Here is a 22,808-nt window from a genome sequence, read left to right as displayed (position 1 = left end):
TGACTTTGTTTGCTACTCTTTTCTTGACCTCGCCGGCACCTGGCGTTACGGTTGCGCCAAGGCATGTCCCGCGAGCGGGCTACCGCACCACTCAGGTGAGTGCGCGTAAATTGTCCCTATCATTGCTGGCTTCCTAGACACATTCTAACTCTAGTCAACGCCTTCGACCAGGGCCGGCGTGACGGAGTGATATTGGATCATTCAGATGCCCGGGAGCTACGGAGTATTTCATGGGTGACAGCGGCGTCTATTCGTCCATGTCATCCTACCGGCCCGTTGAAACAGACCGTCAAAGTTCAAGGGATGTCCCGCTAGCTTGCCTGATGACAGGACCACCGGTTCATCTTAGACTCGGGGGCTAATGCTCTTGGCCCACTTACAAACGTCAAGTCGGCATTCGGCAGTCGAAATTGATGTCGGACTCCTGCCGGCAGCATGGCGAAGTATAAGGTGATCAATATGCCGACGCAATTCAAATCCTCAGTTCATCACGGTATCTTTTCATCTTCCGCGGGTCGTAACAACTCGGTCCATTCCTTTTTACCACTTTAGCAAATCTGCCTTTCCGTTCCTTAATCCATTTCTCGCCCAACATGCGGTGCTCAACTTTCCTCGCCCTGGCTGCATCAGTCTCCAGCGCGTCCGCTCATTACTTTTTCCCCCACTTGATCGCCAACGGCAACTTCACCCGATACTACGAGTACGTCCGCGACAACAGCGCAAACTACATGCCCTTCAAAAACGGCTATGACAGCACCGACCTCCGATGCCGGACCGGGTCGATGGAGCACGCGGCCGCCACGGGCGTCTACAAGGTCAAGGCGGGCGACGAGGTGGGCTTCGGCCTCAACTTTGGCGGCTCGATTCAGCATCCGGGTCCCATGCAGGCCTACCTCTCCAAAGCACCGGGCGACGTGCGCGAATACGAAGGTGACGGCGACTGGTCCAAGATCTTTGAGCTTGGGCCAAAGTCCTTTTCTAGCGAGGGTATTGAATGGGGCGTCACCAATATTGGAAACTTTACGTTCAAGTTGCCTGAGGAGACGCCAGCTGGGCAGTATCTTTTGCGAATTGAGCACATTGGCGTCCATGAAGCTGGTGACTTTGGTGGTGCCGAGTTCTACTTCAACTGCGCCCAGATCGAAGTCGAGAGCAGTAGTACCGCGGTCCCTGGCCTCACTGTCAAGATTCCCGGGTTGTACGATGGTGACGAGCCCGGTATCGAGTTCTACATGTACCGTCCGTGGATTGTCAACTTCACGATGCCCGGACCGGCTAGATGGCCCCAGCCCCTTGTGGAAAACGTCACCGCAGAAGGTGTAAGTGTGGCTCCGACAGCTACGCCTTGGACACTCCCGGCAGTCACTTCGACAGTCGGAGGGCAAGATGTTGCATCCTCGGCGGCTGTCGTCGTGCCCACGAGCCTTACCTCCGCAGTTGCGCCTTCTGCGAATGCCACGTACTCGTACGCATCTATGACTGCAGCTGGCGCAAGTGAATCGGTAATTTCAAAGAGCGAGATTAGTGAGTTGGTGGCACCAACCTCCAGCTTAGCCGCAACGTTGAGCGCCACGGCCGCGCCTTCGACCACTTCAAAGAAGTCGCGATGCCCACCGCGAAGGACAGTGATCAGCACAGTTTACGTTACTGCAAGCGCTTGAACCTCTTTCTGAGAGTTGAATGTCTTCTGATTCTCTTGAGATCTATATGCTACACGAGCAAGGCAATTCTGGGAGTTGCTAAAGGCGAGGTGCTTTGTGTTGAGACTTGGTTGCTACATTATCCAAGATACTGGAGTCAAAGGTATGCCCCGAGACTTGACAAGTGGTCCCTGGGCCAGGGTTCCATTCTTTTCACTTCTATATGTATCATTATTCTTTACACATCGAATACTAAGACCTTATAGATGCCATAGGTTAGGAGTGAGAAGACTCCTGGATGTATTTTGTATTAATGAACGGAGTGAGATATTGTCGGCCTATCTTACGTTTGAGTCACCACGGACGAGTCACGCCGTTCCAATGCGCAATGTTTCAGTAATAACCCTCTGAGTCTTATCAGCCTGGCATCTCAAAACGAAAGCCAAGGATACATCTTTTCCGGCTCGTTAGCTATCTTGACACGGTGATCCCGGGCCCGACATCAGGGGTAAATACCAGGACTAACTGCATGCCAGGCGTCGCCACGGCCCACCTCCTATTCATTTTACAAAAGTCCTTACCAGGTCCCTGCGCTCTCTTCTCCACCTATCGTAGGTATGTTCAGAGTACTGATTAGAGAATTCTGGCTGTTGCGGGGTGGCTGATGTACCTGCATGAAATAACTTTTGGGCTGTTATCTCTCAGGCCATGAGATAGGTAGGTGGCCCTGGGAGACTTACGTCGCACAGCAGCATTTTGCGGACTGAGGTAATTATCCGAGCCATTCGATGTCTTCGAAGGCCAACATGTCACATTTTCACATGGGTTCCTTCCAGTGAGGACCAGAAATATGAACCATCAAAACACGCCCGTCCAGAGCAGCCAAGGAAACCTCAGTAAAAGTGAGGTCAAGCCGATGCAGTCAAACAGCGAAATTCTCGTCAATTAATGACTATTGGCCAAGGGCCGGCCGCCACAACCACAGCAAACAACAAAAAAAGCTTGAAAAAGCATCTTCCACCCAGCATTAACACAGCCCGAAGGCGCCACCAAACAAACACCCACACCCACACACAAACACAAAAACACAGACAAACAACCCCAGGCGGAGAAAAAAAGAACTCCCCTCACCACCTCCTCCCAGCAAAGATGCCCCTCTTGTACTCGGACACCGCGCGAAGCACAGACATGCCCGAAGGCCGGAAAGACAGCCACAGCAGACCCACGACAACAGTGCCAACAAGTGTTGCCCACACCATCAGCCCAAAGCTGGTCCCACAAGAGACCACACCCGATCTGTGTGAGCCAAGTAAAAAGCGGCCGGAAAAACGGCGCGCAAAACCATCCTCATCTATCGGACGTCCTGCTGCTGGCGGCACCGGGCCTGAGGCAGGGGTCGGGGTCGGGGCGGGGTGGGGCAGCAGAGGGGCCTCGCTTCCCCCGGAGCTATCCTCGGCAGTGCGGGCGGCGCAGGACTTGGCGGCGATACTGAAAGTTGGCCGCTGGTGATTATATAGGTAGTAGGTAGCGTTACGTCCGTAGCTTCCGGCCATTGTCGGAGTATTCTTGCCGGAATATACCCAGAGTAGAGGCGGGACGGGGCAAGACAAGGCCGGGGGACAGGTGACAGGAGACGGAGACGAGAAGAGGCAACGACGAGAAGAGAGAGAGACAAGAGGAGATAAAGACGAGCAGAGATAGGGACGAGAAGAGATAGAGACTGGCGAAACTGAGCAAATATTGGTTGCCGAAAGGCGGGAAAACCGAATAAAAGTGGTGAGAGTAGATGAGTCGGCGTCTGAAGAGAAGAGGAATCAGGGACAGGATGGGGGCGCGAAGGGGTTTTAAGGGCTGTTAGATACTTACAAGCGCGTCAACAATTCTTTCTCTACTTGAATTAAGTGAGCATTGCGGAAAAGAGGATGTGAGGCCGTCCGCCGAAACGAAGGACGAGTGCGTGGCGCACCATATTAGCAGTAGCAACGCAGTCCACCAAAGGAACCGAGCTCATAGAAGGAGGCAAAGTAGGAGCTTCCAGATTGTCCGTCGTGACGGATTCTTGCGGTTACCCCATCATGGAGCACAGCGGCTGGACGTTGTGCACTCGATGTTGGCAGTCGCGATCTCGGGCTGTTATTGCCTAGCATCCCTTAGATGACGGTCCTTCCAGACGGCAAGAGTCCATTCCGATTGAAGATCGAGTGCCTTCCAAGCTAATCACTCTTTCGATTGTGACGTACCTTACGGTGTCACCTCAGTCACATGTCCCTCCTTCCCGGGGTCCCTGCCTTGCTCTTTACACATACCTGACTCAAAGACTTGGACCAGACCCAATGCCACCAAGCATAGTACCTTCTCTCAGTTTCACGGAAATCACCAGGAGAAAGAACATGAATCAACGACTTCCCGCTAGGTGATAGATGTATGTGTGTTCCGCTTTCCACTCAAGGTACGCAGCACACCTCCATCCGTCCTTCCCAGTTCCGTTAAGAAGAACTTTCTTGACTCGCTATTGCTCCAATAGTCAATATTGCTTGCTCCTCCTAATGACACCGCCAGCAGCGCAAGCACCAAATCCGGCTGCTCCTCCACCAGCACCTGCACCAGCAACATCAGAGGCAGCGACACCGCCGCTCCCTGCTAGCAGTGGCAGCAGCAGCAGCAACAACATCAAAAACACCAGCCACCCCTCACCGGACAAGTTCTGATAGAGGATGGTATTTTTTGACAACTTGTTTTCTCGGTGGGTTTACATGGAGCTCTGGCTCAACCAAGTTGGCTATGGTCTTGTCAGTAATTGCTCGATGGTATAAATACATGTACGTACCTTAAGAAGGGGTAATAAGGTTTTACATACTTATCCGACCTCACTCCCCTTATATCCGCCCATGAATAATATTAAGACAAAGCAGAATTAAGAAATACTGAAGATGGATGCACTGTCGCTATCTAGGGTATTGGCGATTAATAGGATATGGGTCCAACTTTGGTTGATGGTGTGGGCAACGCTTGTTGGCACTGTTGTCGTGGGTCTGCTGTAGCTGTCTTTCCGGCCTTCAGTCATGTCCGTGTTTCGAGCGGTGGCTAAATACAGGTTGGGCATTAGGTACTTCTTGGCCTTGGAGGTGAGGTGACTTCTTTTGTTGGTTCTGTAGCGCCTTGAGGCTGTATTGACGGACGTGAGGTGCTTTTGTTGGGGTTTTTGCTGTTTACCTTCGTGGTGGCTTGCGTGCGGCCGGCCCTTACGCCAAAATGATAATAATTAATGGGAACCTCGCGGTCTGTTTGCATTGGCTTGACCTTTCTATGAACTCGCTATTCTGCAGACACTGTCTGACTGAGCTACCTTTGGTAGGTAGGCCTATTTATGCTGCCGAAGTTGTCTTCCGGCATCTTGCGAATTTTCTAAGCCTCTATGGTACTCGAAGAATGGTCATCGACTGACAAAATCTCAAGCTGTCTCAAGCTACCTTATGCAAAGTATTTTTGAATGTTGGAAACGATCGGGATCATACACGCTTTCTTAACACTCTGAGAGCCTTAGTAAAAAGGCCACCTAGAACAAAAGTGTTAAGCTTTTCTCTAAAAACCCTGATGGTCTGGCGAACTTGGGCTGACTTGAACCCTGATTGCCTTGTGACATGCCGCCTGCGTACCTTGGGTATTTAAGTTCCAATTGCCTCTGAAATCTTTTGTCTGTTCAACACCCTACCTTACAGTGTGTTAGTACGCTGCAGAGCCTACTCGCCTTCTCCGACTTAATACCTACTAGTACTCGTCCACCAATTCAGAAAGCGAATCATGGCTTTGGGTGTACTCGAGGCGGTAATGCCGCATCTAATTCAGTCCAATCGATCATACAGAGAAATTGAAGCTCGACGCAAAGACAGGTGTCTGGCACAGAATTCCCCTGATGAGACACAAGCAGAGTCGCAAAACTTCTCTTCGGCTCCGCAGACCACTACTGAGACACACCATAAGCCACTGCAACCGTTGGGATCGAATACAGGAATCACGCATCCTGTTGCTGCACGGCTAGACAACAGCCCAGCTCAGCCCTTGGCCTTGAGTCGCTTTCGTCATGGATAAAAGCCCTAGCGGGTCAAGCAGAGGAGAAGCCATACTTGGAACCGGGTCTCGATGAAGTCTTGTCACTTGATCTGTTTCTCGCCATCGCTAAACACCTCACAATGGTTGAGCGCGTAGCCTTGGCTTTGACGAGCAAAAGGATGCTATCAATCATGGCAAATGAACAGTTCTGGCTAAGTCGGGAGTCTAGTGGACGTCTGGATCTGTTGGAGTCACTAGAGGGGGACGCCATCAACACCACACGCATCACACGCATCACACGCACCACACGCAGGGAGATTCTTTGTCGGCCTTGTCAAATTTCCACGATCCCGTCTTATCGGCCACTACGGATGATCACAGCTCAAAAGAACAGTCGAATCACACAGCCCGCCCCTGCATCCAAGAAATCATTACAAACCAGCACCGGAGATTTTCGTCTCCCCATCTTCCACGTCACTTTCATTTCAACATGATCAAGGCCTTCATGCATTCGGAACGCGACAAATCGGGCTCCTTTGATTCTGTTGGAATAGGCCTACATTAGGCAGCAGGAGGTTGCTGCCGCGGTCCGTTCCAGCCACGGTGGTCCGTGTGGCTCAGCCACACGAGGGTGGTATACCCCAGACTTCCTGCCGCCGCTGGCACCTGGTTAGACTTCCACTGAAGAACAACAAGAACAAGCAATATCACCACTACAGTCGGTGATCGTTGCTACCCACGATACTCGAGTATTTTCCTTTTCCACCTGTGAATCCAACAGATTCGTACTTATTGGAAACGTCTTTTATCTGTGGGTACTGCTCTAAAGCAGCGGAAGCCAACCTTCAACAAGGCTTTACATGTCGCGTTTCAAACAAAGGAGAATTGCTTTTGAAAACAACCACAAGACTGTTCGCATGCCGCGACGCAAATCAGACAAAGGATAATGTCGGAACAGCAAGGCTGATAAGGAGCAATGGGCAGGTATCGTGGGCTGGCTGGCGCCTGCCCTGGGCGAAGTGGGACAACTGGCTTAGTCACCACGGCCGGTTAAGGTGGGGCAACCACCCAGGCCGTCACCACCTACTTCGACCGACCCCTGCCCACAATGTAAATAGGAAGAAAGAAGATCAACAGCAATTATCACGGACATCGACGTGATTGTTGCCGAAGATACACCCTCATGAGGAAATGTATCACGCCTGTGATACCAACAGATAATGTCTTTTTAGCCGTCGACATACTAGAACGGGCCCAGCTTACAAAATGCTGCAAGCACGTTGACTGGGTAAAAACATTACCCCTTCATATTCGACTACGATGGACTCCTCGCCGATGAAAGCAAGCTTTGCGCTTATCGCGCTTCGAAAGCGTAAAAAAAAGATCCTGTCGTATGATCACAATGTGGGCATCGAGATTTGTGATAGAGAACGGTTATCCATTGAGGCTCGCTCTGAAATAGGTGATGCGAGCGAATGTGGGCCTCGGTGATTATATAATCGAGGTCACGTGACTGGCAGTGAGGCCACAGATGGTTAAAGCCATCACGACAGATCCGATGAAGAGAATCGTTAGGTGAAGACGGTAGCCTGTAACATAGTTTAGATTAGCATAGACCATGTCGGCATAGCGCCCGGCACGTCCTTTTGTTACCAGACGTTAAATACATCATCATTGTTGGCCAGCGATTATCAGGTAGGGGGTCAATGGGATGTATTGATGAGTATGAAGAACGAGTGGCTATGGGGCTATGGGAATATCCCGACTATCCATATAGTGAGTGGAAGACCCTTTATACTGGCATATCCTTGGCAAACTTAGTCATGCTTGTGTAAGACCATATTGTTTCATAGGCATAGTGTGAAAATCGTTGTAACGAGTGTACTGGGATGGGCCTGACAATCATCATCATCAGATGAAGAGAATATGCGACATTTGGGACCCAGCCGTCAAGCCGCGATATGCACCTAAACACCGTATACCGATCATGCACTGCGAGTCTTGTTATCCCATCGGGTGCTGATGGACAGCACTTTAGCCAAGGGCGGGGTAGAGCCAATAAGGGCTTGCAAATCTATTAAGTTAACCAATAGGGCTGCAGTACCTCTATTTCCTATAAATTTTGGGTGTGCCAGAGGTACCAGCAATCTTTGCTAATACATAACGGTACATTACAATCTAAGCAGCCCTTTCGAGTTGTCTGCCGTCGTTGCCGAGCGATGGCATTCCCAGATATCTCCTTTAAAGCCTTCCTATTACCACAATAGGTACAAGGTTAAGATACCTTTCTTGATCCCTTCCTATGCTGTTCCCATGGAATAGAGGTATTCCTTTTGTCTGTAGCCCGTCTAGCCCTAGGGCCCTCCCTAGACAACGGTGCTGTATTCGTCCACTGGGCCCACTGCTCTGCGAGGCTCTGCGGAACGTATTGGAGGAACAGTTCAAGCGGGCTTGCCGGCAGCCCCCGTATCTCTTGGGCCCGGGCCGGCACGTTGAAGGGTCGGAAGGAGCCCGGAGGACCATGCTGAGTTGCCGGAGGTTCGTGGGGCCGGACTGTAGCTGCGTCACAGCGCTCGGGCGTACAGTCTGTATTACAAGCAGCAGTAAGGTCTTCTGGGTGGACCTCAACTACTATACAGCTGCGTATAGAAGTAATAGAAACATTAGATGCAATAGAGGTATCAGAATCACCAGAAGACATCACAGTATCAATCAAAATGGTAATAATAGTGATAATAATAGGCAAAAGAGCATAGGGATGAGTGACGTATCGTCAAGTACCCCTTTAAATGCGGGGTAATAGTGGATACATAGTGGGTATTTCATGGTCTTGGCGAAAGTGCTGTCCATCAGCACCCGATGGGATACGAACTATGAGTACGAGTGGAAGGACACTGAAGATGGAAGTCGTATCGTTTATCTCATCTCGTATAAGAATCTAGGCAAGGGCGTGGATATGAATGATCCTAAGTGGTCATCGCATTTCGACGGCCATATCCTTGATCCGAAAGTCAAGCCTCGCAGCTGCCACTACGAAGGGTTCACTCGGTGGCCTCGCACACTTGGCTGGAGAAAGCTGATGAGGCACCTTGGGACTCAGACTATTGAGTAATAACTTACATGTACTCAAGTTATCATGCCAGGGTTTTGGAGGTTCCATGAAGGCCGGAAATATACCTCCAATAGCTACATGTAAGTAAGGTAGCTAGTGAATGATACTACCAAGATCAATTGCTTGAGCGATTGCCTATTATTATGCTGCCTGATCAAGGAAATTGTGGTCCGGGTCGGAGAAAACGCAATCGGAGCCGAATGGAACTTTGAAGTTCATCAGGTCGGCGAGCTGAAGGCGCATGTAGACGTGGTATGTTGGGTTTGTGAAAATCCACTGGCGCTCTAGATAAAATTGAGCATTCCGCAATTGACTATGAATTGTACGGAAACCGCTTGACATTCCGGTCATGAGATTGATGATGTCAAGACTTCCGAGATCATCCCAAGTTGACCCCTGTGACAATCCAATGTGGCTGAAAATAAGGTGTGGCGTCAACGGTATCGGATTTCAAAGCACGCGATAACCCCCCGCATGTACGCGATAGCGAAACCGCTATCAATTAGTAAGAGCCCGGGAGCCGCGACTTGCCTTCATCAACGTCGACGACACAATTACCGACAGCAGCGGAATCACCGGGGAGTGTCACCAACCTTTGCGTTTGAAACCATGGCAGCACAGAAAGACTTGGAAAGTCAGCCGCAGCAGTCGGACGAGCGGACCCCGCTCCTGGGGACACCCGCCGAGGCCAGATCAAGCCAGCAGGCGGCAGAGGACAACAATGAAGCCAACGGAGGTGTCCAGGATCCTGAACAGGTGCCCCTTATTACGGGGCAGGATGCGCAAGAGAAGAAACAGAGGACTACCAGCTGGTGGCTATGGAGAGCGTTCTGGGCAGTTCTCGCCATCTTCGTCCTCGCTGTTTTTATCAAGGGCTGGATTGATGCCAAAGACACCAACGTGAGTCGGTCGGACGATCGACGTAGCAAATTAACAACTAACTCGTCGCCGCGTAGTTTGACCTCAAAGCAGCTCTTATGAGAGCTCTGGGCGGTGGCTTGAGTGGCGCCGCGGCTATGGTCTTGCAAGTTCTGACCCTCATGGTACGTAAATGAGAATAGGTGGAAGTCGATGCTTTGCTGCCAGGAAGCATGAACGATACTAATCGTGGATTGTCTCTTAGCCCATCAGGACTATCATGAACTACCAGTATCGCTTTGGGTCTGGCTTCAGGGAGGCGACTCGCACTCTTTATGAAGATGGAGGAGTGCGCAGGTATTACCAGGGAATCGGAGCCGCATTGATCCAGGGTACGTGGCGCATGCAGCTTCCCTCTTGAAGTGAATCTGTCAGAGCTGTGCTCACATGTCGGTGAACAGGGCCGGTTTCCCGCTTCGGCGACACTGCCGCTAACGCCGGTATCCTCGCACTTCTCGAGTCAAACTCGTTCTTGAACCAGCTCCCTACCTTGATCAAGACCATCTTCGCTTCTCTTTGGTAAGCTTACATCTATCTACCTTAGTCTCATATCATGGAACACAGAGCCATCAAAGTACTAACCTGGTTTGACTCTGCAGTGCTGCTGCTTTCCGCATGATCTTGACTCCCATTGATACTCTCAAGACGACGCTGCAGGCCCAGGGCGCCAAAGGTACCGCTATCCTGAGACAACGTGTAAAGACAAATGGTATTGGAAGCTTGTGGTGGGGAGCTTTTGCGACTGCCGCCGCCACGTTTGTCGGCCACTACCCTTGGTTTGCAACCGTAAGTCAAACATTTCTCACATCCTGCACATAGAAATCCAGGCTGAGGACCGATGACAGTACAACTACCTTTCCGCCAACATTCCCGAACCGGAAAAGAGCGACATTTTCGTGTGGCTTTTGCGTCTTGCATTCATTGGATTTTGTGCTTCCATCATCTCTGATTCTGTCTCCAACTCGCTCAGAGTAGTGAAGACCTATAGACAAGTCAACGACACGCAGATTTCATACTGTAAGTCGAATCTTCTCCTGATGAACCATGCCAAACTTCTATCAAACACCTTCTTTACTGACCGCAACTTTCTCCAATTTGTAGCGCAAGCAGCAAAGATTATCATACAAAGAGAGGGCTTCCTTGGCTTCCTGGGACGTGGTCTCAAGACCCGAATCTTGGCCAACGGCCTCCAGGGTGTCTTGTTTTCTATCCTTTGGAAGTTGTTCCTCGACCTGTGAGTTAAATGAAGAATACTTCATAACACCAAAGTTCTAACTTTGAATAGCTGGGAGAAGAAGACGCACTCTTAGTGTCCATCACGCTGAACCTGGCTTGACAACCGTCAGGTGACAAGTCGAGATTCTGAGAGCCGCCCAACTCTCTGTATGTATTCACCTACCTAGAGAAGGAACGAGTAATCCGCCATCGAGGCAATAGAGATCTGCATCGTAGTAACTTGAGTATGGGAAGTGTTTGTACGCGGAGTTTGAAGTAACGTTTAGTCTTTACGTGGATGTTATCCGATATTTGCTGCCTCAATAATGAGCCGGCTATTCTTTGACCGGTAATTCGGCTAGAGTCAGTCTCGGCAGCTTGAGCTGGCACACATGGCCTCTGGGGTAGAGGAAGGCGTAAATATTTGGCGAACACTGCTCCAATCAAGTAACTCGCATATTATCTCAGTGAATGAGGCTGGTTTCCGTCTTGCTAAAGTTCACTCAGTAATACGTTGTCTGAGGCGCCACCTCGTCTCCGAACTTTGTGCTACCCATGACGTGAGAAGTCATTGTAGAATGGAGTAGCCCTTTGATACCCCAAGAAAAACGTAACTGAGAGCCAAGAAACATGCATGGCTGACCTGAGACCATTACTGAGCCGACGGGTCCGAAGGGTCTCATTTATACCCGAAAACCTGGTGGAATTTGTCTGCAAAGGCAAGGGTAATCAGCAGCTTCAGGACCCTAAATGCTTCTTCCAATTTTGAGCGCCTTCGGAAGCACGTTTCGGCAAGTATGTACGCCCGCCCACTTGGAGAAAATCTAGCCCATGCATAACTTGTGTCACAATGTTGATCCTAGGGACAGAGACCACGTTCATTCCCGACGTATCACTACATATTCCATCCCCTGGGGTTTGCGTCCTTAGACAAAAATGACTCCGTTGGCTTTGGTTCTCTGCCGTAGAGGGCCTGACCCGCGGCTGCGGGCAGCAGTGGTAACTAGGATACCTAGGTACTCAAGCCTTGAACGAAAAAGAGACGTGAATATTAGTCGCCGAGTTGTAGCTTGTTTTTACTTGTACAACCGGGACAATAATGGGTCATGTAGCCCATGGTATTTATTGCCGATTGAGAACTTGGGTATTGCGAGGCAATTAAGACGCTTTAGTTCGTTGACTCTCAAGTCGTCATATCCTTGCCAGCCACTCTGTATGCATGGCATGAAGCGCCCCGAGGCTGACCCGGTGTAACCCAGGCCGGCTCCGATGTGCGGAGAAGGTTCGAGGAGGGAGACATCAGGCATCTGTTCGGGTTTGGTTTGCAGACTTACCTAGTCTGAGACTGATCAACTCAATACAGTCTTTGAGGCTTTTCTCAATTACCACAGTGGCTTTCAATTGACCGATTGCCTTTCCAAGGCGGCAGATCGAACACGAGCCCATTACGGTTCGATGTCTCCGTCTCATGTCTTGGTCTGTAACGGGGTATTCGCGGTACATCAGTTGTAACCAAAATGAAGTCTTTTGGACAAATGCATGTTGGATGGCACTAGTATTGGAGACTTAGGCGAAATTACTCTTTCGAGAAGAACGTGAGCCCAAAGAGACCACGCTGATAAGGCACAATTACGACAGAGGCAAACTTAGTACAGTAGCAAGCCCTCGCGAGATGCCCAATCTAAGGACCGAGATCACGACACTTAAGACTTCTCGTATGGAGTTGAACGTGGCTTCAAGACATCGTTGAGATTCAAAGACACTAAGGAAGCTTATGAATCAATGGGGCCATCCCGCTGTCAAACCCCCGCTAAGGAACGTTGAGGTTCCACTTCTACGGACTTCCCCAGTCTCCACTCCGGATCCGGGCATCCCATTGACGACAAGTTGGGCCGGCTGGAATGTCCCCCTTGCAGCCGCTTCCTTCTGCCTCGTTCTTGTCAAGTAGATATTCAAGCTCGAGCCGTTGCCTGGCGCGCGCGGGAAGCTTCCGGAGCCAATTTGTTCGTCCCGTCTCGCGATCTCGCGAGTTGGATGTCATCCGATGTGCTCAGCGACTAGCACGCGAGCTGACATCTGAGGTAGCCAGTCGCCAATTATATCACACGACCCAACGGCCCATTCTAGAGGGCTTACCCCCACTGATAAAGACGCATTTTGCGGCGATCTTTCTCCCGCGCGCAGAGGGGGCGCCACGACAGCATATCAGCACGGCACTGAGAGTGCCGCCTGTTGTAATACACTACTGGCCAATCTCGTATCTTACTGCGTTAAGAGGGCAAGTTCATCTTGACATTCTCACTGGCACGAGATTACAGGCACAACCAAATGTCGTGCGCGTAGTAAGCCCTTATGGTGCATACCCGCGCTCCTGACGGCTTGCTCCCGCGCGTGCTCGGACGATTTATACGGTCCAATCTCGAGCGAGTTGTCTCAAAGGCTTCCAACGTCATGTTTTACTGAGGCTGTTATAGCCGTAGGAAGAATTGAAGTCGATGAACGTTGAACAAAACGAAAGAGCAAGGGTAGTGACAATTATTTCACTAGGACTTTAGCGTATTTAGCTCTGCGTGGTGTCAAGGGTCCTAGGCGGAATCGGCTGTGGCCAAGTCACGATGTGACACTGCCCCTGCCATGCGGCGCAGGCGTCTTCTTTGTCCCTGCTGGGAAATCCTGCAGGTCTCTCATCACAATAAGCCTGTAAATGGGGTCTTGAGACATATCCACCCCCATTGATTCACCTCAGCGATGAATTTGTGCGCAATAATAGGCTGCCGCCTTTGCTTACACAGGAATGGTCGATGTGCCTCTCAGGGCGTCTATTATTTGCCAGATCGGGAAAGCCAGTGACGGAATGTGCGAGAATTTCAAGCTAAGACAACACTTGGCAGTGATGTTCATGGTCGGAAGGAAGCACACATGTGAGGGATGCTTATCCCATTGACTCGTGGCTCGCTCTGCTTCGGACTTCACGGGGTCAACATCGTGCGATTCTATTCCGAAAGAAGGCAGTCGAAAGACTTTGATACCCGTTGAAGGCGTTCGGAGTCGACCTCATGTACACATCGCGTCGTGTAACAATCATCGCAATGCGGTCTCTGGCGCGATGGAGAGCGGAATCGCTCCTATTTGTTGTCTGCCTGCACTTTCAGCTGGGGACGCCGATAACACTGGAGTTCCGGTCTCTTCACAGAAAGGGACTTTGGACGGTCACGACCGAGCCAACCCACCCAAAGGCCTTTCGGCAAGTTTGCCAGCCCTACATGCAGCAAGGTTGAGTAACTGGTTCTCAGTGACTCACGTAGTAGTATATCTATCTGCAATGCCACCCTTCCACTGTCTCCATCTCCCCTCCCTGGCTCCCCAGAGCATCCACTATTACCCTCTTCTTACGCGGCAAACCCTGAGAGCCTCATTATGGAGAGCTTTACTCTCATCATATTTTATCTTGGCATCCTGGTGGTGCCCAGCTTCTTCTTTTCTTCTCTTCGACGCTTGCTAGAATGGTCTACAAAATCCTCCCTAGATGTCAAGACATCCAAGCTCCCTTCCAAGTTCCCCGGTCCTAAGCAGTACCCCATTGTCGGCCGGGTCCATGATTTGCCCAGGTTTGCCATGTGGCTCAAGCTCAAGGAATGGGCCGATGAGTTTGGGCCGATTTACCAAACCAGTATGCTTGGTCAAAAGTTTGTGATCATCTCTGATGAGGGAATGGCTCAAGATCTCCTCATCAAAGACGGCAATAAGTTTGCCGGACGGCCCCAGATCAGGGCTCTCATTGATCACAAGTTGGGCCCGGCATACTCTGCTTTGATGGACCGCCATGGTCAGTGAAATAACAAACTCTACAAAACCGAGCATGAACATGAAGCTGACTAGATCAACAGACACTTGGAAGCACCAAAGAAAATGGGTCCATGCGGCTATGGCGGCTGCTCATCAGCAGCACTTCTATGGTCACATCGAGAATGAGGTCAAGCGATGGCTTGTGACCCTCCTTGTTGACCCAGAGAAGTTTCACGGAAACACTCGCGAACTGACCGGACGTATAATCAGCCGCCTCGCGTGGGATGACTCAACGCAAGGACGCGCCTATGGCGAGAGTGCCATCGAAACTTTGACAAGGATGTCAATCTCAGGGCCAATTGTCAATACTATGACACCACTGTGGCATCTCGCCGACCTTTTCCGGTATAACCCTTGGCGCAAATATGAAATGAACCGGGAGAAGAACCAGCGGGCTTGGTGGTTGAAAACATTCCGGCTCGCCAAGGCGAGATATCTGAAGGGAGACTTGCCAACAGACACCTGGACCTACCGGTACTTCGAGCAACTGCAGAAGAGTGGAAACGAGACCCTCAAGCAGACTGAAAAAGCCGAAGACTTCGCAGCCTGCATGCTCGGCTTCCAGTGTCTTGTCGGAGTTGTCACTATTTCTGGGCCTATGCAATTCTTCTTGATGTGCATGGCGCTCCATCCTGAATGGTTGAAAAAGTGCCAAGAGGAGATTGACAGGGTCTGTGGCGACAGAATGCCCACTCGAGACGACTTCGCCGAGCTTCCAACAGTGAGAGCTTGTTTGAAAGAGACCCTTCGGTGGAGATCTGGAGTACCTCTTGGTGAGTAGTTCCTCATGAGGCAACGAAATTGGAGTGGATCTGAGAACTGACACCATTTGCCCAGGGGTTCCCCATCAATGCGAGCAGGATTCCGAGTTCCGGGGTGTGAAGATTGAGAAAGGAACTATCATCCTTGCCTGCGAGTGGTATGTCACTCCATGCTGATTTTCCGGGAATCTCTGACTGACGTGACACGACTGCAGGAGCATCAACCGTGTTCCGGAAAAGTACCCTGACCCAGAACATTACCGTCCGGATCGCTACCTGGATCCCAGCTTCCCCACGTATCAGGAGCCTCTCAGTCGGTACCCGAACTTCCGTGACGGAGTGGGCATGCATACGTTTGGCTGGGGTCGCCGAACATGCCTGGGCCAGAACCTTGTAGACGATGAGATGTTCGTCGCAGGGGCAGGTGTATGCTGGGCTTTCGACATGAGCCTCAAGAAATGCCCCTCCACTGGTAAGGACGTGACGTTCGATACACAGGCGACGAACTCCAACGTCATTCTGGAGCCTCTGCCATTCCCCATGCAGTTCAAGATCAGAAGCCCCGAGCGAGCCAGAGATGTATTTGAGGGGTACAATGCTGTCAGGGATGCATTGAAGGTTTGATCTTGAAAGCTTGAACGATTTGAGGCAATGGCGTGATTCAAGATTGTGTTATACAGATAGAATAGAAGACTGTTTTGGTGATGCAACAAATGCAGCAAATTCATATCTTACTGGTATTCATATCCTATTTCTTACGGTAAACGTCTCCAGTTCTCTCAATCTCAAAGTTGGCGTCCTTGCCACGACCCTCCTTTTCAAATTGCCTTACTAGAGGCAGAACTTCGCGTCCAAATTGCTCAATCTCTTCATCGTAGTGCAAGAAAGCAGTGAGCACTAGGTTGACACCCAAACTCTTCAACAAGACGATTCGCTCGGCAACCTGCTCCTTAGTACCGATAAGCTTTGTCTTAAAGCCATCGTTGTACTGTACCAAGTCATCAAACTTGCTGTCAGCCCACATGCCCTTTTTGTTGGATGTGCTGGCGCCTGCTTCCTGAACGGAGGCCCGGAACGCTTCAACGGCCTCCTTGTCGGCCTTGCCCTGGATCTCCTGCAACACGCGAACGGCCTCTTCTTCGGTCTCACGAACGATGACGAAGCCGTTTACGGCGAAGCGAACTTGGTCTTCGCGACCGACCTTTGCCGCGCGGGCCTTGACGTCCGCAATCTGGGTGCGGAAACCGTCGAGGTCGTTGCCGTTCATGAAGTACCAGTCACTGACCTCGGCGCCATTGTTCCTGGCGTCATCGCTGTTGCCGCCCTGGAAGATCTCTGGATGGGGCTTTTGAACAGGCTTAGGGTTGAGCACATAGTTCCTGTACCGGTAAAAGTCGCCGCCAAAGGTGAAGCCCATGTCCTCGGGCGCGGTCCAGATGCCCTTGAGACAGCGAATGAACTCGTTGCTGCGACGATAGCGCTCGGCATGGTCCAGCCACCACTCACCAATGGCTGTAAACTCGCTCTTAAACCAGCCGCTCACAATATTCACGGCAACGCGGCCATTGCTATAGTGGTCGATACTGGCGATCTGCTTCGCCACCGTCGTAGGGTTCCAGGGCCCGGGCAGGATAGCAGCAATGATCTTGACTGTGTCTGTTGCTTGGAGAATTGCTTGCGAGAAGGACACAGATTCGTGTTGGTTTGCAGCACCGTATCCAGAAGTGAAGCGAATTTGCGTCAAGCCATATTCGATACCAGCTTGTTCAGCCGCCTTGGCATATCTGACGTTGCTAGCCAGGTCCCAGTTTGTCCTCTGCGGGATCTTGCTAATGATCAGACCGCCTGAGACATTGGGTACCCAGTATCTAAATAATCAGCTGTTTGTATGAAACTTTGAGAAAAGGAGACGTACGCGAAGAGCAGCCGTTCAGGGTCGGTATTGAGGGGATGTGGCTGAGCGGTCATTCTCGCTGAGGCTCAATGGAAAAGGCAGGGTCAGCGACTGTAATTTGACAAGTATAGCTCGATGGTGGGAAGTGATGAATGTTGATTTTCACTTCAAGTCGGTATCGCTGAAGCAGATTGACAATACAAGTGATGTTGGTCGAAAGCACTTCGGAGAGGAGGGGTAGAAAAAGGGCAGGCTCTCAACTCCTGGTGTCAAAACCATTGACATGGCAACAGTGACAGAAGAGCAAATGTGATAAGTACGTATCAAACCATGATCTTGCGCCTACCAGGATGTAGCTATCAGCTTGCTGGCGCGTTCTGCGCGATATTCTCAAATTGACATTGCGGAGGAAGTTCCGTCGGTTTGATGACATTGGCGAAGCTATGCCTAGCTCTGACGTGATTTCAAAATACCACATTACGACGCATGCCGGAATTCAGATTGATACGATGGGAGCCAGTCACGGCACTTGAGGGCCCATTTGGTACTGAGGGGAATAGCTACGTGCTTTGCCGTTCAACCGACCTCTCCAAATGAGGCAATTGCACCATTATCAACTCAATGACGAGATCATCAGATCCCAGTTGACCGGGGTTTCCCCACGCTACGATTGCTGCATCCACCCCAACATGGCGCGATGTGGGATTGAACCAAGATCTGCGAACTTTAATCTGAATCAATTGATTGAGACCAGTCTGAGCTGTCTGAGGTCTCATTGCGATGGGCAAGGATAGAGCAAATTTTCGGGAAACTGATTGAGACCAGGGCCATGTCGTCGGGTTCGTAGCCAAGTTCTCCATGATTTATCTGTTGAAGGATCCGAAAGACAGACTTGCGGCTGCAACTTTTCTTCTTGTCTTTCTTGTTCAAACTGTGTCGTCTGGTGTGCCATACTCCAACTCAGCACAATGTCCATCTACTCTTCAGCCCCCAATGGGGCAAGCGAAAAAGGGGTCGAGTCCGTAAAGCCGGAGCCAACCTTTGAGAGATTCGAGACGATCCATCATGGACCTCGATTCACCGCACCAAGACCGCTTCCTACGGCAGCAGTAAGCACCATGTTCCCTAGAATCGCAATCATTCCAAACGTTTTTACTGATCGAGGATTTCTACAGACCTCACTTCCGATCGGAGCTTTTTCTACAACATTGACCACGCTTTCTCTAAGCTTAATGGAGTGGCGAGGAGTGACGACAACCAACGTTTACATCGCGAATTTCTTTTTCCTAGCTGCCTTCGGCCTAGTGATATCTGCGCAGTGGGAGCTTACCGGAGGAAACGGCTTTGGATACAGTGCCTTCAGTGCTTTCGGTAAGCTCTGATAAAGTAGCTTACAACGCTCGTTCTGACTGACAATCCGTGACAGGTCTCTTCTACGCAGGGTACGGTGCCATCTTGACTCCCTCTTTTGGGGTGGCAGCAGCATATGGCGATGACACAAAGCAGTTGAACAATGCTCTCGGACTATTCATGATCAGTGAGTGATCTCGCAGTCGTTGCATCAATAACTCAAGACTAACGCAGCATCCTCACGCAGTTTGGAGCGTCTTCGTCCTTGCCTACTTAGTCGCTACAATACCGACAAATGTTGTCTATATACTGATCTTCATCTTCGTTGAATTATGCTTCGTACTGGTTGCTGCTGGCTACTTTGCTGCTGCTGATGGCCACGAGAGCGCCTCGATTGGTTTGAAGAAAAGTGGTGGCGTTTTCGCGTTCCTTGCTGGGCTTGTTGGATGGTAGGTTTCCCACCTGATTCTGACAACGATTTTCTCAGCTAACACAATTCAGGTATTTGACTTTCCATCTCCTGCTGAAGGACTCTTTGGTAGAGTTGCCCTTGGGAGACACGTCTCAATACTTCCCTAAGACTCGGAAGAAGACCGAGTGAGGTAGCTTCTCTAAATGAGACAAAGTGCGAAGTAGCACAACACCTCCATAGGCCTGGAGAACTGGGCATAGAATTATCACGGGTCCACCGGAATTGAAGGTGCCAATAGTTAGGGTTACAGGACAGAAAAGCTTGAAAGTAACCGGTCTTTTGAAGCGACAGCAAATAAGATTTTAGTGGTAGAGGCCAGACCATGAACACCAGACGTTTCCCAATCGCAAACCCAGTACTCCTCGTAAAGCTTCAACTGTTAGCTACGTTCTACTCACCGAGGGTCAACTGGTGAGAGAATTAAATAGACTAACGATATATGATATCTTCTGTCTCCCATCCCTCTTGGCCAGTTGGGTCGGTGCTGCGGGGCGAGGTTGACAGACAACCAACCTCGGGGTTTCGCGGTACTTGGGAGTCTAAAAACTCAATTGAACGAAGTACCTACACTGACTATGAACCTTAATTAGTGGTTATGAAGTTATGCCTCGATTGCTGCAGAATAGCGCATATGATGCCATCCTCATGCTACCTGACCCCTCATCAGAGCATTCTCTCCGACCATGGAGGTCAGAGATGTTGCCGAGATGTTGATACTTTCAACGTCAGATAGAATATCTGCTCGATCACGAAAATGGTTTGAAGGCGAGTCTACGGAGTACATTGATAAGTACAAATACAATCGAGCTAGTATCGTGACCTTGTCCCTGCATGCCGCATCATCTGTCGGCCAGGGTTTGGGGGCCATATGCGGAGGTGAGAACTGCACATGTGCGCGTATCGCAAGTCAGTGCGATTGCGACATATCACAACATAGATGTGGACCCTCGCGCCACTGCCGACGGCGGAACGGGGTACCGGCTATCGTCGAACCGTTCGACGACGGAGGCGGCACGGACGGGTGACGATGAGTATATTTAGATACATGTTGGCGCATTTTGGCTTCTCAGATGGATGCAAGACAAGATTCACTCAATACTCCCACACGTCCTTCAACCTTCTCCCGCTCATTGCAGAACTTTCCCTCTTTCGAGTAGTGATCCCCCTAACCTTAAGTTGGACTCATCACCACAAGACAAATCATCTGTTTCGAAGCATCCAATAGCCTTATCTCAAAGGACGGTCAAAATGAGCAGCAACGCCCATTCGGTTCCTGCAACGGACCCCAAAGTCTACGACGAGTATCAGCAGAAGTGGTCTTCACTCCCAACGGACGAAGCCGCGTGGCTCCAGAGAGCCAAAGACGTTGCAAACGTGCTAGCCGTAGACGCTGCACAGCGTGAGAGAGAAAACAAGTCACCTAGAGCTGAGATTACGCTGCTGAAGCATTCTAGTCTTCTCAAGGTTCTGGGGTGGAAGAAGTATGGCGGTGGTGAACAACCGTGGAGTGTCGGCTACAAGGTGATTCGCGAGGTTTCCAAGGGGGACGGGTAAGTGCTATACGTACTGAACAAGAAATAACTTGTCAAAATTGCTTGCTGATTGACTTGCACAGATCAATTGGCATGCTTCTGGGATATCACTTGCTATGGTCAACAACAGCCAACGTCATTGGCAGCTCAGAGCAAGCTGATCGTACCCAGGATCTCATCATCTCTAACAACTACTTTGTCGGTGGTGCTGTGAACCCTCGCGACAGCGATCACAAGATTACTTCAGACGGCGACAACGTCGTCTTCAATGGCTTCAAGAACTTCAACACCGGTGGAGTCATCTCCGACTTGACCGTCCTCGAAGGTGTTCTTGAGGGTACGGAAGACCACCTGTATGCGTTGGTGAAGACTGACCAGCCGGGCATCATTTTTTCCCACAACTGGGACAATGTTGGGCTGCGTCTGAGTGAGTCAGGAAGCGTTAAGATCGAGAATGTTACTGCGCCCTGGTCCGATGCGCTGGGATGGAATGCGGCCGAGAAAAAGCCAGATGACTCCATCCTCAAGATTCCATTTGCTAGTTTGCTTCTTCCCACGTAAGATACAAAAGTCCAATGACTCGATCTTCACAAACCCACTCTAATTATTGAATAGTATTCAGCTCGTTTTCAGCAACTTCTACATCGGCATTGCCTGGGGTGCATTAGACTTTGCGTCAGCCTACACTAGAAGGAACACACGCGCTTGGCCTTTTGGCGGTGATGTAAGTGCTAGATCTTTTCTAATTGTTAATACGGGATTTCTAATGCTAGAATCCAGGACAAGGAAAAAGCCGAGGACGAGTTTTACATTTTGTCCACCTACGGCAACTTTCTAGCTCATCTCCGAGCAGCTGATGCGCTTGCCGACAAGGCAGGTCTCGAGATTGATGCATTGTATAAGTACTCTGGAGACCCAGCGACTAGAGCTCAGGTCACTGCTAAGGCCCGAGGAGAGGCAGCTGAGTGGGTTGCTAGCGTCAAGGTCACAGCGACTGATACGGGACTTCGGGTTACATCTGGTGTGTTTGAAGTGACTGGTGCCAAAGCCACCGGAACCAAGGTTGGTCTTGACAGGTTCTGGAGGGATATCAGAACACACAGTCTGCATGACCCTGTGTCTTACAAGAACCGTGAGCTCGGGAGATATCAGCTGCTTGGCGAGATTCCTGAGCCAACATGGTACACTTGAGGGATAATCGAAGTAGACAGCGATAGCATCGTGATAGTGCGCAGTTTAGTGAGGAGCAACATAGCAGCGTGCGGCATTCTTGTTCAGGTGGAAAATGGCATCTACTTAAGCATCACTCCGTTGCTTCGGGCATAGTTCCGCCAGTTACATTATCGAATTACTAAGTAAGCTACGCCATTCACCCTAGATCGTGTTGATTTTCGCACGCGATGGCCGGCAACGGAGGCACTAAAACGGAGGCGGAGACGAAGGTAACAGCGGGAATCGGGACAGAGATGCAACGGACATCATACCTAACAATTCGTAGACCAATTTGCTGACGGTTTACGGGAATGGCCATAAAAAGGGTCCTCGGCATGGATATTTGTTAAACCAATCCAGAGATCTTTATACTAGCAACTTCATTTTTGTGATCAATAACCGTCTTCATGGCCACTATGGCACTCCTTAAGCACTTCTTCTGGTGCACAGGATGCCTTTTTATGCGCTTCGAATTATTACCGCACAGCCGAATTCTACCGGCAGAACAACCTGTTCGAGGACAAACTGTCCGATCATCGATTCAAATGTTTCACCGTCCATCTTGGTTTCTACTCCGACTTAACTGTCTCAAACCAAGGTACTACGATCGATCCTTTCAGTATCTACCTCTATCACTATCGACACGGTTGCCGATTTTGCTGCTCTTTGAGGGATTCCTTGAAATAAGACTTCTAAAGTATTCCGATGAGCTGGTTACACGGATCGCAGTGGCAATATGGCTTAGCGGGCTGATTATTACATGTGCATTGATCGGCAGGATATTTTGGTCACCCACCTCACTTCGT

General features: G+C 50.4%; 6 protein-coding genes across 6 annotated transcripts; 5 read left to right on the top strand and 1 right to left on the bottom strand.

Moving 5' to 3' along the window:
* Window positions 1-593: 593 nt before the first annotated feature.
* On the top strand, window positions 594-1,743 carry BDP81DRAFT_517151 (glycosyl hydrolase family 61-domain-containing protein; the record flags this gene model as incomplete). Its single annotated transcript, XM_060595896.1, has 2 exons — window positions 594-1,494; window positions 1,724-1,743. The coding sequence occupies 2 exons, from the start codon at window positions 594-596 to the stop codon at window positions 1,741-1,743; spliced, it is 921 nt and encodes a 306-aa protein (XP_060446278.1).
* A 7,604-nt stretch (window positions 1,744-9,347) lies between these two features.
* Window positions 9,348-11,458, top strand: BDP81DRAFT_425666 (mitochondrial carrier domain-containing protein). Its single transcript, XM_060590242.1, has 8 exons — window positions 9,348-9,702; window positions 9,759-9,845; window positions 9,926-10,052; window positions 10,122-10,239; window positions 10,320-10,506; window positions 10,566-10,737; window positions 10,822-10,954; window positions 11,006-11,458. Exons 1-8 carry the CDS (start codon window positions 9,412-9,414, stop codon window positions 11,028-11,030), a joined length of 1,140 nt encoding a protein of 379 aa, XP_060446277.1. The 5' UTR covers window positions 9,348-9,411; the 3' UTR covers window positions 11,031-11,458.
* A 2,894-nt stretch (window positions 11,459-14,352) lies between these two features.
* Window positions 14,353-16,166, top strand: BDP81DRAFT_317779 (cytochrome P450; the record flags this gene model as incomplete). The annotated part of the gene is made up of 4 exons (XM_060584290.1): window positions 14,353-14,761; window positions 14,823-15,554; window positions 15,619-15,700; window positions 15,758-16,166. The coding sequence occupies 4 exons, from the start codon at window positions 14,353-14,355 to the stop codon at window positions 16,164-16,166; spliced, it is 1,632 nt and encodes a 543-aa protein (XP_060446276.1).
* Window positions 16,167-16,290: 124 nt separating this feature from the next.
* On the bottom strand, window positions 16,291-17,510 carry BDP81DRAFT_448791 (methanesulfonate monooxygenase; the record flags this gene model as incomplete). Its single annotated transcript, XM_060592333.1, has 2 exons — window positions 16,291-17,410; window positions 17,458-17,510. 2 exons carry the CDS (start codon window positions 17,508-17,510, stop codon window positions 16,291-16,293), a joined length of 1,173 nt encoding a protein of 390 aa, XP_060446275.1.
* An 894-nt stretch (window positions 17,511-18,404) lies between these two features.
* BDP81DRAFT_346975 (GPR1/FUN34/yaaH family-domain-containing protein) lies at window positions 18,405-19,612 on the top strand (the record flags this gene model as incomplete). The annotated part of the gene is made up of 5 exons (XM_060586128.1): window positions 18,405-18,545; window positions 18,612-18,807; window positions 18,863-18,973; window positions 19,034-19,235; window positions 19,288-19,612. 5 exons carry the CDS (start codon window positions 18,405-18,407, stop codon window positions 19,385-19,387), a joined length of 750 nt encoding a protein of 249 aa, XP_060446274.1. The 3' UTR covers window positions 19,388-19,612.
* Window positions 19,613-20,506: 894 nt separating this feature from the next.
* On the top strand, window positions 20,507-21,981 carry BDP81DRAFT_448789 (acyl-CoA dehydrogenase domain-containing protein; the record flags this gene model as incomplete). Its single annotated transcript, XM_060592332.1, has 4 exons — window positions 20,507-20,808; window positions 20,874-21,347; window positions 21,406-21,514; window positions 21,571-21,981. 4 exons carry the CDS (start codon window positions 20,507-20,509, stop codon window positions 21,979-21,981), a joined length of 1,296 nt encoding a protein of 431 aa, XP_060446273.1.
* Between the last annotated feature and the right edge of the window lie 827 nt (window positions 21,982-22,808).

Source organism: Colletotrichum phormii (genome assembly GCF_030913505.1).
Source record: "Colletotrichum phormii strain CBS 102054 chromosome Unknown BDP81scaffold_8, whole genome shotgun sequence".
NCBI classification, from domain to species: Eukaryota; Fungi; Ascomycota; class Sordariomycetes; order Glomerellales; family Glomerellaceae; genus Colletotrichum; species Colletotrichum phormii.
The sequence above is the reverse complement of the archived record's forward strand: the minus strand, read 5'-3'. Positions and strand labels throughout refer to the sequence as shown.

Bases quoted from the DNA above. Each gene is read 5' to 3' on its own strand.
- BDP81DRAFT_425666 (XM_060590242.1), top strand. From the start codon at position 9,412: ATGGCAGCACAGAAAGACTTGGAAAGTCAGCCGCAGCAGTCGGACGAG. The intron at 9,703-9,758 runs GTGAGTCGGTCG...GTCGCCGCGTAG, and splicing joins TTGATGCCAAAGACACCAAC to TTTGACCTCAAAGCAGCTCT. The intron at 10,507-10,565 runs GTAAGTCAAACA...GACCGATGACAG, and splicing joins ACTACCCTTGGTTTGCAACC to TACAACTACCTTTCCGCCAA.